The sequence below is a fragment of the Zootoca vivipara genome, chromosome 4, assembly GCF_963506605.1.
Source record: "Zootoca vivipara chromosome 4, rZooViv1.1, whole genome shotgun sequence".
Lineage (NCBI taxonomy): Eukaryota > Metazoa > Chordata > Lepidosauria > Squamata > Lacertidae > Zootoca > Zootoca vivipara.
Genome location: NC_083279.1, coordinates 49,043,855 through 49,061,220, shown reverse-complemented (window position 1 = coordinate 49,061,220; position 17,366 = coordinate 49,043,855). Strand labels below are relative to the sequence as shown.

The following is a 17,366-nucleotide window of genomic DNA, read 5'->3' as shown; positions in this document are numbered from 1 at the left end:
GGCAGATGATGTGAGTCCTGCCCCAAGAGGGGGCAGATGATGTGAGTCCTGTCCTCAGTGGACAGATGGAGATAGTCCTTCCTAGGGAAGGACGAGTAGTTAACCAAAAGCCTAAGCCAACACTCGGATGAAAATTGTGTAATTAAATAAAGTTGTGGCCTAAATTAATTGCCAAAAACCAAACCATAATTCTTGTGTCAGTTGTGAGTTATTTTAAGGTAATTTCAGAGGCAATTTCCATGTGTCCAAAACAGAAGGTAAACTGTGGAACTTCACTTTTAAATCTGTTTTAGAAACAAGTCCCTGTTCAAAACCAAAACAAGGACACTGAAGGCCTATATCACTGAAGGTCCATCCAGCTGCTTTGGACTATGGCTCTCATCAGTCCCAGCCACCCTGGCCATGTTGGATGGTTGATAGGATTTAAAGCTCAAAACATCTGAGGCTAGCTGGTTGGGGAAGAGAGTCACTTCCAGTTCAGAATCCATGAGCACATACATGAAACTGAGATCTTTTTGTACTGACATGCATCACTTTACACTTGTTTACATTGAATTGCATTCACTGGTTTACCACCCATCCCTTAGGTTTGCAGAGAGTTTTTTGGTCCTCTTCACAATCTCTTATTGTTTTAACTCCCTGAACATTTTATAATCATCAGCAAACCTGACCACCTCACTGCTCACCCCTAACTCTAGATTGTTTATGAACAAGTTAAAAAGCGGGGGGGGGGGGAATTCCTCAACTTTTCACATCGCTCCATTTGGAGAACTGTCCATTAATTCCTACTTCCTGCTATTTAATAAATTCCTGATCTACAAGAGGACCTCTCCTCTTATTCCATGACTGTTAAGCTTACCCAGGAATCTTTGGTTAAAAGCTTTTTGAAAGTCCCCTTCTGTAGCCTAAGAACCACCAGGAAACACTCATCTTTGGCATGGAAAAAATATAATGAGCAGCCATGCACACTTTTTGTTTCAAACAACTTAATAAAAATAAACATGGAAAAATTATTGTTTCATAACTCTTGCGAAAGAACAATAAAATAGTGTTCAAATTAAATTGAACGTGTCTGAGTGATTAACTTATGAAAACAATTAAGATAAGATATCTTTATTGTCATTGTCCCCTTGCCGAAACAACGAAATTACTCGGTTGCTACATCCACTCAGATAAAGCATTCCGCATAATCCAAAATTACAAAACCTAATTAAAAACAGTAAATATAATACAAATAACAAATAAAATAAGATGACTTCAAAGTCCAGGCTTTCCATTTAAGGCCAAAATCGCTCTAGAGAAGGAACTGTTCCTGAGACGGCTCGTTCTTGCCTGCATAGTTCTATATCTCCGTCCCGATGGCAGGAGCGGAAAGAAATGGTGACCAGGGTGCGTTGGATCTCTTGATATGTCTAGTGCTTTTCTATGGCACCTGGTGGTGTAGATTTGTTCTAAGGTGGAGAGTGAGCAGCCAATAATGCTCTCTGCTGTTTTAATAATTCTACACAGCCCTGCTCTATCCTGAGAAGTACAGCTTCCGTACCACACACATAAACCGTACGTGAGCACGCTCTGTATGGCACAGTGATAGAAGGCAAGCAGCAGCTTTTGTGGAAGATAGTTTTTCCTTAAAAATCTCAAAAAATACAGTCTCTGCTGCGCCTTCTTCACAAGCCCCCTTGTATTAACACTCCAGGACAGATCCTCCTGTAACTCAATGCCTAGAAATCTAAACGTTGTTACCCTCTCCACACAAATTCCGTCAATCAAAAGTAGCTGGACCTCGTTCTTCTGTCTCCTAAAGTCCACCACAAGCTCCTTTGTTTTCTTTGTATTTATGAGCAAGTTATTAACTCTGCACCACTCTGTCAGCCGCTCCACCTTATCTCTATAGTCCGTTTCACCCTCCTTATCAGAGATGAGCCCGATCATGGTTGTGTCATCTGCAAATTTGACAACCCTATTACTAGGGTGAGCAGCGACACAATCATACGTATAAAGAGTATAAAGGAGCGGACTAAGCACACATCCTTGTGGTATTCCTGTGTTAGTCCTAAGCATGTTAGACATATAAGGGCCCAACCGGACCCTCTGGGAGCGATCTGAAAGTCCAGTATCCACCCACAGAGTGATAGCGGGAGCCCTAACTTGAGATGCTAGAGACTGGAGTTGAGACTTCCTTCATGCAAAGCTGATCTCTGACCCTTCTCTTGTCAGCTTCTCATCAACCTCATAATAAATGTCCAGTCTTCAAACTAGTTACAAATTAATTTCAAGAGAATTAAAGGCTTTCCCCTTGGTATCTGAAGAAGTGTGCATGCAAACGAAAGCTCATACCTATGACAAACTTAGTTGGTCTCTAAGGTGCTACTGGAAGGAATTTTTGTATTTCTTTATTTTTTGTTCCGACTACGTCAGACCAACACAGCTACCTACCTGTAACAAGGCTTTCCCCTTGTATTCCATTGAGGTGCTGAACCCTAACTCTATCGAATCACAGAAGAAAAAAGCATGTCAAAGTGCAAGTAGATAAATAAAGTAGATAAATTATTTTTTGCTCTTATTTCCATTGTCATTTCTATGTGATCTAAATTTCTGATACGCTGTAAAACATGTACATTATCCCTGGACTTTTAATGCCTGGGAGGAGAGCCCACAGTCTACTTTTAGCCTGCTAGTGAATGTTTATTTTTCCACCCATCTTTGTAGATTTTCCATCTGTTATCACCTGGCTTTGCAGAGAATTACCCTGTTTTCCAGGGACAGGGATTTACAGAAGCCATCCTGGTTTCTGATTTGATCCCGGAATGCCCCGCTTTTCCTTAGGACACCCCTATTTTCATTGGAGAAATGGGAGCCAGAGCACCTGCTCTGATTGGCTCCTCAGCAATAGAGGCCCTGTCCATCGATCTCCACAGCTGTCCAAATGCACTTAGAGACCATGCGGGAAAAGGTTCCACTGTCTGCTTGTCACACACAATCACAAATTTCGGTTCCCCATTCAGCCAGGGGAAGTTCAGGTTTTCCCCTCACCAGGCTCGCTGGGGAACCCAAATTAGTCAGTAACCTACTAGTCAGTTGCAGCAAACTTAAAAAATGAGTCTTGTGGCATTTGGTTATGACATGAGCCTTGCCTGTGTGCACACCTGTGTAAATATGGTCAGTGCAACCTAGAAAAGGAAGAGATGTAATTGTAAACTAATTCCTATTCTGGTCAGTGTTGTGCATTCAAATTATAGACGGGGGAAGAAGCACTAAGTGAGCTTACCCAGCATACATCTAAGACACATTTAAAGCACACATACACAAATCCTGGGAACTGCATTTTGTTAAAGGTGCCAGGAATTGCAGCAGTGGGCAGGGTAAACTACGCTTCCCAGCATTCTTCGTGGGTTTTTTTTTTATTAAAAAAGTGTGGTATGTGTGCATAGCCTTACGTCTTTTATGTCTGAGAACACGCTAACTCAGGAGGGGGGGGGTCAAAGGTATATTGGGATGTACGGGTTGATCACTAGGTGATTTGCAGTTGGTGTGACCCACAATTGTTCAAGACTAGTGAGAATAAACATGTCCCAAATGAAACAATGGGACTGTTGAAACAATGGATGCTTTGGGGAAAGTGGGAGTGGAAATTTGTATGAAAGGGTTTAATAATAAACTCAGTGGTGGCTTTGAAATCAATTCTTGGACACAGCACACTCTCACACTTTCCCTTACTTCTATGGGTGTGCTTGCCAATCTGAGCTGCTATTTCCTACCTAGCTCTTGTTGGTGGAGCCAGGCATTCTTGAAATAAGCAATATAGGTGGTACCACAAACTGAAGTCTGCCTGGCCATTGCCAGAAGCCTGGGACATTTTCACTTCCCAGAGGCTATTTTTGCAAAGTTCTCTTTTACTTTGCTAGTGGCTGTTGCTTTTCCTGTGGAAAGGCATAAGGATTTGGTCTCTGAAATAATTAAAATTTCCGTGTTCTCTAGCAACAGCTGAGTGTGCCTGGAATTGCTTGTCTTGGGGTTGTTGTTTTTCCTTGAGTACAAAGAGAGAGCATTTGCAGACAGTTCCTAACTTGGCTTTTGCTGACGATCAGACTGCGGAGGCTGTCCTGCCTGCTACCTGGAGGGAGAGAAAGAAAGAAAGAGAAATCTACCGCTTGGATTCCCTTTACTGCACAAATGCTGTGTTTGCCCCTCCCAGTCTAATAAACTCATGGAGATTGTCACTGATGAAATAGGAACAGAAAGGAGACACAAACCGTTTCCTTTAAAGATCTAACAACTCACTGGAGCTTTCAGGCAACATGGCTAGAAAAACAGAGAGATGTATTGCAGAAGGAGGTAAGGAAACTAAAAAAAATATCTTATCTTTCTTTCTTTTTGGTGCATGGTTTTCAGCTAAATCGTTTAACTCCTGAGAGCTCTCCAAACAGCTTTCCATAATCAGGAAAGCAAAATCAGACTACCATGCAGACTTCTTTCTGCTGGCTAGAGAAGATGAATGGCATAATTTGCCTCTTTCAAATGAAATGTTCCGTGTTGTCTGAGTCTAGGGTTCAGCTCCGTGCCTTGGAGGACAGAGCACCTGTGCCTCGAGCAGTGGTGTGGAAGAGAGAATTTGGGCCAGTGGTGCAGTTTGTTGAACAGTATTGCAGAGAGAAGAAAAGGGGCACCTGCAGGCAATTCTGTTTTCCTATACAAAGCACAAGAGTCTTGCCTTCCCATCGGGATCTAAATCTGTAGACCTCTTTAACAACCCTTTTCACACACATCTACATTCACCCTGATCCAAGTGAGCCCCAATTTGAAAATGTGTTTAATTTCCTTAATAATATTTATAACATACATCTTCAACATGTGGTCACATACATGGCAAGTATATTAGATAGCAAATCTAATCATGAGTGAAACATGCTGTTTAGTGTGCCAGAATTCCTCTATATGACCAATCTAGGAGAGTGCTTGGCATGGTTAAAAAAAAGAGGCTCTCCATAGCAAAGCAGACTTTGTCCACATGTGGACATTTCCAATTTATTTCCAGACTAGCTGTTACCGACCACGCGTTGCTGTGGCTCAGAAAGAGAAAGCAATCATCCCCCCCAAAAAATACTTGCCCACGCGTGTTCTGTTAAATCCACCCCACCCCGACCCATTCATCCTCCCCAAAGGTAGCGCCCCCGTTCCTCACCCCAGACATCACAACACCTCTCTGGTCCCCCCGCTGTGTGATGTCATCTTCCTCCCGTGTGGCACCTGTCACTCTGACCCTTCTCTCTCTTCCACCCGCACACCCCATGTGCATCTTGGGAAGGGCCTGGTCTGTTCCCCTGGCTGGGCAATGCCATGTTATTGTGATATCACAGATAGTCTGTAGTCAATGACAGCAGCTGAGGCATTGAGAAATAGAGTGGTTTTGAGATTTGTGGGGTGGGTATTAAAAACTTTACCAGGGCTTTGCAGAAGGAGACGACAGAAGATGAGATGGTTGGACAGTGTTCTCGAAGCTACAAACATGAGTTTGACTAAGCTGAGGGAGGCAGTGGAAGACAGAAGTGCCTGGCATGCTCTGGTCCATGGGGTCACGAAGAGTCAGACACGACTAAACAACAACAACAACAACAACAACAGGGCTTTGCAGAAGCCTGTATTGCCATAGACCAAACTGCTGGCAAACTTGGTAAAAGAAGCCAGTCTTTCACAGTAGTTGCAGCTGTGAAAAGAAGAGACTGGGAGTGAGATGTTTCAAGATCACTCCCCTTTATTGATAACCATAGGAGATCAAAACTAGGGCTAACAGTCTTTCTTTGGCACTGATCCTGAATTTTACTGACAAGTGCTCTTGGTTTAAAAAATTGTTCATCTATTAAATCCTTGGGTGTTGTTGGATATTAAGTTCTGGGCAATTTGTATTTTGCCTAGAAAATACTTTGCTCATTAGGCACATTCCTTGTAATTTGTTCAGCTACACTATTCATTCCTTTTTGTATCTCCTAATTTATTCTGTTTCATGACAAAGAAAGCCTAGAAGACACTTGTCTGCAGTTTGGCAGGTATGTTGTCCAGGGACATCTCTCTCATGTCTGCGATCTTCAGACAAAGTGATTCTTTTTTCACCACGCCCAAGCTGTAAAAGCTGACATTGCTGGGAAACTACTGTAGCTTGCCTACTGAACTTAGGCACAGGATTCATGCCCTCAGAGTATGGCCTAAAAATTTAATATAAGTCTGCCCATAAAAAAGAAAAAGTTCTGATGTATTCCTAAAAAAAAAAAGTCAAACTGAAAATATGTTCAGTGCAAAAGCTCCACACCCATTTGCTTGTAATGTGGCAAGCTTAAACATACTGGAGGAGCTAATATGCCTACACATTTTATCCACTCCTGTAAAAAGAAGAAAAAATTATAGCTGGTTTTAAAAAAGAATTTTCAGTAGAGATGAGGAGTGTGTAGAGAGACAAAGCAAACTCAGGCAGACCTTATGTCAAACTGGGTAGCCTATGAAATTCTCAGACCAAGATGGGCTGTTTTCTGAAGTGCCAAACCAGGGTCTGAACTAAATTTGTGGCTGGTGCACATTTGTACTGGATACAGGTTAAGAAGGAAGAAGGTAAAGCATTTTTTTTGTTTACTGAAAGATGATAGGTAAATAACTTTATTTGCAACGGCCACAGCAATGATAAAACATTACAATATATACTGACTGCTGCCAAGTCCTAGAAGCAGATATTCTGCCTGTTCATGTCTGGTTGGTAAAGATTTGGGATCTAGCTGGGATAGAGAAATTATCTGACATTATCAAATTAAGAGATTGTTCAGTTAGTTGTTTTAACTGAACAGAATAAGTAGATGGTTCGTGTGATCACTATTCTGCATTGGCTCTTAAAAATGGTTCTCCAGAAAATTCAGTTGCTAAAGTTATAAAAGTAATTTTGCATTGTTGTATTTCTAGATTTCTCCTCCCCCTCTGAAAACCACTAGGACAACCCTGCCACCAAGTCTCTCGGTTCAGACCCAGAACCTGCAATACTCCTGCTGGCTTAGTGGTGCCTTTTCTACATGATCCCCTGGGTAAGTCAGTCAGTTAACATTCACCCCTCCTCTCCTCGGAAGGGCACACATGCCATGTGGAGAGTTTCTTAGGTTTATAGGGAATCCTGTCGTCTTTCTGCATGCTACCAGTGAGAGCAAGAAAAGAAAAGTTTATATTTACATACACTAATTGTTCCTCTTTGCCAGGCAAGGTATCTTAGTATTTTCTATGTGCCATGGATCGAATTAAAGAGTTATAATTTTGATCCTTTGTGCATCTTAGAATCAGAATTGTAGAGCTGGAAGGGATCCCCAAGGGTCATCTAGTCCAGGGGTCAGCAACCTTTTTCAGTGGTGGGCACCGCGGTCCACCATCCCTCAGACCATGTGGTGGGCCAGACTATATTTTGGGGGGCGGGGGGGGAATGAATGAATTCCTATGCCCCACAAATAACCCATAGATGCATTTTAAATAAAAGCACATATTCTACTCATGTAAAAACACGCTGATTCCCAGACCGTCCGTGGGCTGGATTGAGAAGGCGATTGGGCCATATCCGGCCCATGGGCCTTAAGTTGCCTACCCCTGATCTAGTCCAACATCCTGCAATGCAGGAATCCTGCCCACAGCCATCCCTGGGTGGGCTTAAACCACCAATCTTCTGATTAACACTGAATCATTGCGCCACATGGGCGTCCAAGTGCACCAGCTTTCCTCCAATTTTAAATTGACCCTCAATTTTCTTAGGATGTCAGAAATACATAATGTACAATCCATTTGAAAAAACGAATGGTGTTCAGCATAGTCTAAAGATCTATGATGATTGTTTCCTTCCTTCCCTTAATTGCTTATATCTCATAATTTTGTTCACTAATATTATATCCACTATTTTATTTTTCCACATCTTCCCTATCAAGACCTCTGCTGTTAGCAGCATGTGAGAGACCACACAAGACAGCCCTTCCTAACGACGTAGTTTGCATAGCCCCAAACCATTGTTACTAGATTTAAATGTAACTCAGAACTCCTAATATCCTTAATACCTTGCTAAATCCCCAGAAATCCCTAACCAGACAACAATCCCACCATATATATGTTCAAAGGTGCACTTTGCACCCTCGCCTCTCCAACACCAATGTGCCTGTAAGCATAGGAAACATTCCACAGGGCTGGAAACACAGGCACACCTCATGCACAAACATGGCCCACTGCAAACATTAAACTTAAGAAGCTGTGCAATTTCCCCCCATGAAAGGAACCATATTACAAACACATCTACAAAGGCAAAAGGTAGGTTGGGAAAGAACTAAGCAACCCCATTCTGCTGCCTTCTCACTCCAAGCCAAGCCCGTCAGAGTGGCTTTTGGGTACTTTTGCACGTAACATATACTGTACAGTAGTTGGACTCTCAAAAGGCTAATTAAAAATTCAAGGCAATTTTATGTATTGTAAGAAGTTTATGGCTGCACTTCTTTTCTGAGAGTAAGCCCACAGAACACAATGGGCCTTACTTCTGAGAAAACATGTACAGTATAGGACAGCACTGTTAAGTACTGTCGCTTTCCACTCAATTGCAAAGGCTGTGGTTTCCTCTAGCATTTCCTGCCTTTTCTTAGGAAGATGAATTCTTTACTACCTTTCTCAATTCTAGCCTGCATTCTCATTCAAAACAACGGAAGCCCTTGCCAAACACAAGGTTGCCCGCTTGTGTTCCTGTGAAATGGAGGCAGTGGCAAAGGTAAGATCTGCAACGAAAGCAAAAAACTCTACACTTGCACTATATAAAACCCCACTCAACAGGAAGAAATATGATTTAGAATATGATAGGAAAAAAATGGAGTGAAGAGTTAGGGGAACAGATAACAAATGTTATATGGGAGTCAAGTATAAAATCAACAGAAATAGCCTCGATGGATCTAAGACGAAGACTTATTCAACGGAAAATAATATTCAGAGTCCACTGGAACTATACCAGAAGAAAATAACAAGTGCAGACAACTGCTGGAGATGTGGGAGTAAAAATGCAAACTTAGTACATATATTGATTAACTGCCCAATGATAAGATCATTATGGTACGAGGTGAGGATATTTATAGCAAGTGTAATAAAAAGAAATTGTTATGTAGGGGAACTGAATTTAATTCTAAATTATATTCCAGAAATGTGGGAGATTTCAAGGGGTCAAAAAAAATGGATGTACCGTGCTATATTAGAAGCAAAAAACAAAAACAAGACTTGTTTTGATGAATTGGAAGAGCCGCAAAAAGATTCCACTGAGCACATGGATTGATAATATGGACAGATTAAGGAAAACAAATTTGAACTGAAATCCTATGAACGTCTTAAAGATAAATTGAATGATTGGTTACAATACCATCAGATTAATGAGATGTTCAGGATTGATGGTTTTCAAGTTCAGAAATCCAAACTGGAAACGGAATTGATAGATGTAAAGATGAAAAAATTATCTAGAATATATAATTGGTTACTGGAGTGGCATACGAAAGATGAACAAGTTAAATCAGTTATGATTGATTGGGCTAAGGATGTGGGGCATATCATAATGTTGAATGACTGGGAGAAATTGTGGAAAAAGACCCTTAAATTTACGGCATGTCCTGTTTTGAAAGAAAATATGATGAAGATGATGTATAGATGGTATTTAACACCTGTTAAATTATCAAAGATGCATCATACTTCTGATAATAAGTGCTGGAAATGTAAAGAGAAAGAAGGGACCTTTTACCACATGTGGTGGACATGTCCCAAAGTAAAAGACTTCTGGGAAAAGATTTATAATGAGATGAAAAAAATGTTGAAAAACACATTTTTCAAGCCTTTTTACTTGGAATAGTAGGGGGAGAAATCCCCCAAAAGATAGTATATTCTTTTTGTATGCCACAACAGCTGCCAGAATATTACTGGTACTTGCCAAGAATTGGAAGACACAAGAGATACCTACGATAGATGAATGGCAAATGGAGAGGATGGGCTTTATGGAACTTGCTGAAATGACTGGGAGGCTACGTGACCAGATGGAAGAGACAATGGAAGAAGATTGGGAAAAATTCAAATAATATTTGAAAAAAAATTGTAATATATAGAAATTATATCCTTTAGTGAAGATAATATAAGCTATAAGTGTTAACATTTGGATTTTACAGGGAGTTAGTAAATGTAGAATTTAAATAATTGGTTAATAAATAAAGGAATAATTAAATTAAATTAATATTTGGTTACTAGATGGTAAATAAACTGCTAAAGATGTAATATAATGTAATGTATTATAATGAAATTCAGAAGGAAGGGATTGAGGGAAGTCATTTGATGATGTTAATGAAAACAAGGTTTATATAAGAAATGTTTGTATGTTTTTGTTGTTAGATTTGTTTGTTTAGTTGGTATTGTTGTATTTTGTTCTTTTTTGTCTGCTGTTTCTTATAAAATGAAAAAAAAGGACAGATTAGCTACATACAAACAAATTGCATGTCGACCAAAATAAGAATGGATAAATATTAAGAAATCTGGAACGAATATTTAAGTGATAAGGTGGGATAGTGGTGGGAAGTAGGGGAAGGAGAGAGAGGTGGGAAAATATTGTTAAAAAGGTGTAGTCATAGGTATATCAGTGTATTCGAATCTGAATGGTCAAATTGTGTTATTATTGTTATTATTTTTATTGTTTGTATTGAAAAAATGATTAAAGATCTGCTGATTTGGGGCAGGGGGAAGCAAAGCTTGACCATTAGTAAGCACTATGCACATTTGCCCCTAGGAAAGCAAGATGGGGGTCGTACAGGCAAAGACTTCAGGTCATATTCTGCCATTAAGCCTGTTGCTGTGAGAGAAATAAAGCTGATTCTCACCCTAGAGGCAGGAAATGGCGGAGATGACGGGAAAGGGTAGAGGTGAGACCCTGCTCAGTTTCAGGGTTGGCTTAGTACGGTTGTGCCAGTGGTGCTGTGGTGGAGCAAAAGCACATTATGTCTGGGGTTGCACACAGCTCTGCAGAGCAGGAGGCTGCATCAAGCTCCTTTGAGAGGAAGAGCAGGATATAAATTTAATTAATAAATAAATAAAGAAGCTTTATTTGGGCCGGGAGGGCTGTTTTTTTTAAATCAGAAGGCAAACCAGCCATTGGCAAAACATGACAAAATGGGGTGTAGTAGTATTAATAACAACCTCTATCGCAGCATCGAGAGCTCTGCTTAACAATCCTGACCCTTTAAGTACGTGTGCTCGCTAACATTTTTTGAAAAAGGGAAATGCAGAAAGTGGTGGTGGTGAGGCCTGCAAAGTTGATTGCAAAAGCAGGCCTGGGCAGGGGGCAGCTGGGTACATTTGCCTGGGCCTCGGGCAACAAATATATGAAAATAATAAGACCAGTATTCTTTGCATGAAAAATAAAACCTGAGGTAGGGAAAGCACAAACTTCCTTACTGTTTCCCTTACTGTTGGGGGGGGCAATTCTACTGCCCCAAGCGCAGCTACGCTAAAAATTATGCATTTCTATATTGTTTCCTTGGGGTAGCAATCTTTCTCCCACAAGGGAAGTCCCAGAAAATAAATAAAAATAGAAATGAACCAACAAGCCCCTTCTGGAGACAAGGAGTGCATCTCTTTTATTATTTGTAATCTCTATGACTTGTATACTTCCCTCCTCCCAATGCCAATCATAGCTGTGGCAAAGCCCTGAAAAGCGCTACCAGGAGTTTCTTACAGAAGAACCACCAGGCACTTATATCTCACAGATCAGCTTCTGATATTTATGTTTTAAAATAAATAAATATAAAAAATAAAAACACCACCCCAGGTGGTGGATCTTGCTAATGGTGGAAATGGGCCTTGGTTGGGTGGGGAGGACTGAATCCAGGGAAGCCCAGGGTGCTTGGCAAAATGGCTGCCCTGCTGATGGGACATGTAAGAAGTATTTTCCATTTGGGAAGGGGAGATGTTCAGCCCCTGCCAAAATCAGTTTTGCCTAGAGAGGATCGTGACAGGCCCTGGACTTTTATCAAAAACAGGTTTATTTTACCATTTAGAGGGACAGGATACTGTAAATGGGTAAATATTTAGTGCTGTCAATCACTTCATACAGCATAACTGACTTTCTGAGGGAATTTGGAAACATTGCTGTTTGCCCAGGCATAGGAATGTTGAGCAGTCCTGATCCTGGGAACCCTGAAATTATCGGCTGGTAGAATGTTTTCTTTAAAACTGTTGTTAGAAGTGCTTTTTAAAATGCTTTTAGAATATAATTAGTGTTATTATTGTTAATGTGTTTGCCACCCTGGAAATAATAGTAATAGTAATTATTATTAATGATAATAATAGTGATAATGAAGGAAGCTAGAATTATCAGAAGAAGAAATAAATAAATGACGAATAAAAAATAAAAATAAAGTAGTCTTGCCTTTGGTGGGCAGGGAATGTTAAGACCAAGAAGAATGTAAAGAGAACGTGTGCCCATTGTCAAGTTTGCCTGTTGGAAATGTTTATCAACACATTTAAGGAGATACTTGTTCATTTTGTTTATGGGAATAGAATTGCATTTGGAGTTCACCAACACTTTTCTTGTTCTAGATTTTATCAGTTGCTGTCTTGGAGCCAAAGCTTTCTTTCTCCTCATGAAATTCAAGCATCCATTAAAGGTAAGCTAAATCTGCAAAAACACGCAGGGGAGGCTCACCTGGACTCCAGTTTTTAGTTTTTAGTTTTTGTGAATTGCTTAGAGGCTCTGTTTACAACCAGGCAGTATATAACTAAAATAAGCTGGTACTTTGTTCAGTAGATGACTAAGGGAATATTTAGAACCTGTTAGTGACAGCCATGTTTAAAGGGGGGAAAAACAAAACCAGTGCCATCAATATAAAAACTTAAGAAGAGCTTGCTGGATCAAGCCAATTGCACTCTGCCCTCAACATTCAGAAGCATTGCTGGGTTTTATTGCCTCCAACTGTTTGAGGCAATAAAGCCACAAGTAGCTTATTTTCATGTGAGGAGCTATTTGCATGAAATATTCCCTATGTAAATTTATCATATGAAACAGGAAGCAGTGGCTTTTCATTCCCCCCGCCCCCGGCACAACGTGGGCTTCTCTGACACTTTCAACTTCCTATGCAAAAAGAAGGGAAAGTCACATTGGGATGCAAAGAGCCTTTAACACGAGGAGAACAGGTAGGCAGGTTTCCTTTTTCCTGAAGTGGAGGAGGAGATCCATGGATCTTCTACTCGCTCCCCTAGATTTGACCAATCAGATTTGAACAAGTCTTCAGGAGACTTCCCTTTCAGTTCCTTCCTGCCTAGCTCTGACAGGGGGCACTTTAAAGGAGCTGTCATCTTTTATATTAGCAGCTGGGTGAGGGGATTACACCCGCCAAACTACCCTGTTTCTCATATTTTAAGACATACCCATAAAATAAGCCATAGCAGGATTTTTAAGCATTCAAGGAATATAAGCCATACCCTGAAAATAGGACATAGTGATAGGCGCAGCAGCAATGCCGGCCGCGGCAGGAGGAGGAGGAAAAAAATAAGACATCCCTTGAAAATAAGCCATAGTGTGTTTTTTTGAGGAAAAAATAAATATAAGACGTGTCTTATAATATGAGAAACACGGTATTCAGTTTGCCTATTTCTATCCCTCTTCAGGGGGACATAAGGTGGAAAGAGAAATGATTTTAAAAGAGATAACAGTTTTTGAGAAAGTTTAAATGGACTGTGGACACCGTGGCTACAATTTTCTTGCCCAGGCAGGAGAAGACATCCCTGCATTATCAATGGCTCTGAAAGGCGCTTGAGCAGACACAAGCAGGGGATGTGCGCGGAATTCAGAACCCAGAGAGCAAAGAGTACCCATGGATAGTGTGATTCTCTCCTCAGAGCTCAGGAAGCAAGGTGCACCTGTGGTGGTGTAAGCCCGGGGAGCTGGCTGAACCCAACATGATAGGTTTAAAAAAATAAAATGGGTTGGGATATCAGAGTTTATAAAGTTTGGAAGCTGGAGCTGCCTGGAGTTCCTCAGCTCCAATACCCATTGTGTCTCATTCATACATCACTAGCATTGCTTTAAGGGGGGGGGGGATAAAACACAGAAATAAAGCAGAGCAGGCTGTTTGCTTACAGCTACTACATATTCACAAGAATGACTACAAATTGTACACTACATGATTGGAGCTACCTCTGTGGTATCCTTGTGCAAGAAAGTGGGAGGAGAGAGCGAATGTACAGGAGGAAGGGGCAGAACTTAGGTGGGAAACCACAAAGTATATTTTATCCTAGTTACAGGTAGGTAGCCGTATTGGTCTGAGTCGAAGCAAAATAAAAAAATAAAAAACCAAGTGTATTTTTCAAGTGTATCTGAAGAAGTGTGCATGCACACAAAGCTCATACCAAAATAAAAACTTAGTTGGTCTTTAAGGTGCTACTGAAGGAATTTTTTAATTATATTTCATCCTGTAATCTGTTACTCTCAACCCTGCCACCTACTGACTAGAAACATGCAAGGCTGCATATCACAGCACAATGTTCTGTTTTCAAGACTATTCCCAAAGAAAAACCTCAAGTACAGCTCTTACTAAAATTCTTACAGGTTGATTCCAGCTGCTAGTGTCACATTTAAGGCCAGCTCTTTGACAGGGACGCAGGTGGCACTGTGGGTTAAACCACAGAGCCTAGGGCTTGCTGATCAGAAGGTCGGCAGTTCGAATCCCTGTGATGGGGTGCGCTCCCGTTGCTTGGTCCCTGCTCCTGTCAACCTAGCAGTTTGAAAACACATCAAAGTGCAAGTAGATAAATAGGTACAGCGGGAAGGTAAACGGTGTTTCCATGTGCTGCTCTGGTTCACCAGAAGTGGCTTTGTCATGCTGGCCACATGACCTGGAAGCTGTACACTGGCTCCCTCGGCCAATAATAATGCAAGATGAGTGCTGCAACCCCAGAGTCAGTCACAACTGGACCTAATGGTCAGGGGGTCCCTTTACCTTTTACTTTGACATACACAATGCCCATTTACCATGGCTGTAGGAATGTAATCTCCCCACTACACTGATTTGCTAGACATTTCCACATAGCATTTCCTTTCCTTTCTTTCAGATGGCTTCCAAGAGACTTGCAAGGATGCTTGTTTTCACTACAGCTTTGGTTTGTTTTCTCTGTTTATATGCCATGCTGGGCACTTTCGAAATCTGTATATTCTGTGAGACAAAGCACGAGTTCTTTCCCTTTAAGAGAGATGGACGTTTTTTAAGGAGGCCTAAAATGAATTGCAGACGGAATCCACCATTCCTGGTCATTCTTGTGACATCATCTCACAAACAATCCAACGCTCGGATGGCTATCCGTGAGACATGGGGCAGAGAAAGAAACATAGACAACAAACGTATTGTGACCTATTTTCTCCTGGGAAGTACTCTCACTGCTGTTGACCGGCGTGCTATTGGTTATGAGAACAAAAAACACAGAGACATTATCCAGAAGGATTTTCTAGATTCCTACTACAATTTAACATTAAAGACTATTATGGGCCTTGAATGGATTCACAAATTCTGCCCACAAACCAGCTTTGTGATGAAAACAGACTCAGATATGTTTGTGAATACCTACTATCTCACTGAACTTCTTCTTAAGAAAAATAAGAAGGTTAGCTTCTTCACTGGCTTTTTAAAAGAGAATGAGCATCCAATACGAAAACTGATAAGTAAGTGGTATGTGAGTGAAGAAGAATATTCAGGAAACTTGTACCCTCCATTTTGTTCAGGGACTGGTTATGTTTTGTCTGCAGATGTTGCTAGTAGTGTATATAAAATTGCCAAAGAAGTTCCTTATTTTAAATTAGAGGATGTTTTTGTAGGCATGTGCCTCGCTAAACTCGACATCAAACTGGAAGAACTTCATTCAGAACAAACATTCTTCCCAGGGGGGGTTGCATTTTCTCCTTGTCGTTTTAGGAAAATTGTGACAAGCCACTTTGTCAGACCTCATGAGAATCTTGTCTACTGGGATGCACTGGAGAGGTCCCTGGATGAAAATTGTCATCCACGGACCTATCCAGGTGGCTGATAGTTTTCAACAGAGGCACAAAACTGCATAGAACATAAATCCTGAAACTTTTGCTTAGATACTGAAGTCAAATCTATTTTAGATAAGGAGATGCTGACATTACTTTTTACAATCCAAGCCTATGCTTGTTTGCTTAGGAGTAAGACTCATAATGCTTACTCCCAGGTAAACAGCCTGAAAAACCCACTGCAGTAGTGTGAAGAGGATAGGGCTCCTGAACTGATGGATAGTTGTGAAGAACAAGGAATTTCAGCAAGTGTAGCTTGCCAAAGAAGCTTCGTGAGCCTTAGGTGCTGAAATTGCATCTTCTCCACAATTATTAATGGTGCCGGAGCCCTGCCCTCCTTTGTATCTGGCAGCTCTAGTTCCATAGCAGGCTGTGCAGCAGGAGAGTTGCTCTGGTAGTGGGCACACTTCATAGCAATATAATGAGTCACCATACTCATCTTCAAGGTTGTTGACTAGCTCTTTAAACAGGCACTGTTCATCCCCTGATTTTTAATAAAGTTAATGCGTGAAACAACTTTTGTCCCAACATGTTTCATACACAAGGTTTGTGCACACATTCTCCTGGTGGATCATACTGTTAAATGTGATCAATTCACTTGTGTCAGTATTGAGACACTTCATTTCTTTCTTTCTGATGGAAGAGTAGGATCCAAAGGGGTGTGTTGTAAGTCATGATGTCAGAGAACTTTGACGGAAGCAGAATTTGCTGATATTTGCTTATTTGTTCCACTTCTGCAACAGAAATGAATCCACAGAATATGTGTGTTATTTGCTGTTGTTTTCAGTCCACAAATGATACACAATGAGTTTCCTCCCATTTGCCTTGCATTTTCTTTGTATTTCTGTGGTGTGGCATAACTTTTTTAAATAAATTTTTATTAATATTAAATCAATACAGTTTGTAAATACTACAATCAACTACATCCCCCCCCCCGGACTTCCCTCAGCTCCCTTTATCTGATTTATTTTTACATATTGTTTCTGCATGTTGTACAATTTTACATATCATTTCCCTAATAGTTCACGTTCTTCTGATAAAAAAGAAATTGTGCATGTTTATTCAAAGCCTGGCAGTGAATGTAGGTCTCTTTGTTGATTTTTCAAATAGTTTGTAAAAAGTTCCTATTTTTCCTTGAATTCCCGATTGTCCATTTCACACAGTTTGTAAATTTTGCCAGGTCCGCATAATTCATCAATTTCTCTTGCCATTGCTCTTTCATTGGTATTTCTTCCTTCTTCCACCCTTGTGCTGGCAATACACTTGCCGCAGTGGT

The 17,366-nt window shown here is 40.8% G+C and overlaps 1 protein-coding gene across 2 annotated transcripts; it reads left to right on the top strand.

Annotated features, from left to right (window-relative positions):
* The first annotated feature begins 3,637 nt into the window (after positions 1-3,637).
* B3GALT5 (beta-1,3-galactosyltransferase 5) lies at positions 3,638-17,038 on the top strand. Of its 2 annotated transcripts, XM_060273568.1 has the most exons (5): positions 3,638-4,335; positions 6,943-7,061; positions 8,675-8,761; positions 12,607-12,674; positions 15,118-17,038. In XM_060273568.1, exons 4-5 carry the CDS (start codon positions 12,651-12,653, stop codon positions 16,081-16,083), a joined length of 990 nt encoding a protein of 329 aa, XP_060129551.1. In that variant the 5' UTR covers positions 3,638-4,335; positions 6,943-7,061; positions 8,675-8,761; positions 12,607-12,650; the 3' UTR covers positions 16,084-17,038. The 2 variants fall into 2 exon arrangements, with proteins under 2 accessions (XP_060129551.1, XP_060129550.1); XM_060273567.1 differs by lacking the exon at positions 8,675-8,761 and having other exon boundaries at positions 3,639-4,335.
* The last annotated feature ends 328 nt before the right edge of the window (positions 17,039-17,366 follow it).

Bases quoted from the DNA above. Each gene is read 5' to 3' on its own strand.
- B3GALT5 (XM_060273568.1), top strand. From the start codon at position 12,651: ATGAAATTCAAGCATCCATTAAAG. The intron at 12,675-15,117 runs GTAAGCTAAATC...CCTTTCTTTCAG, and splicing joins AATTCAAGCATCCATTAAAG to ATGGCTTCCAAGAGACTTGC.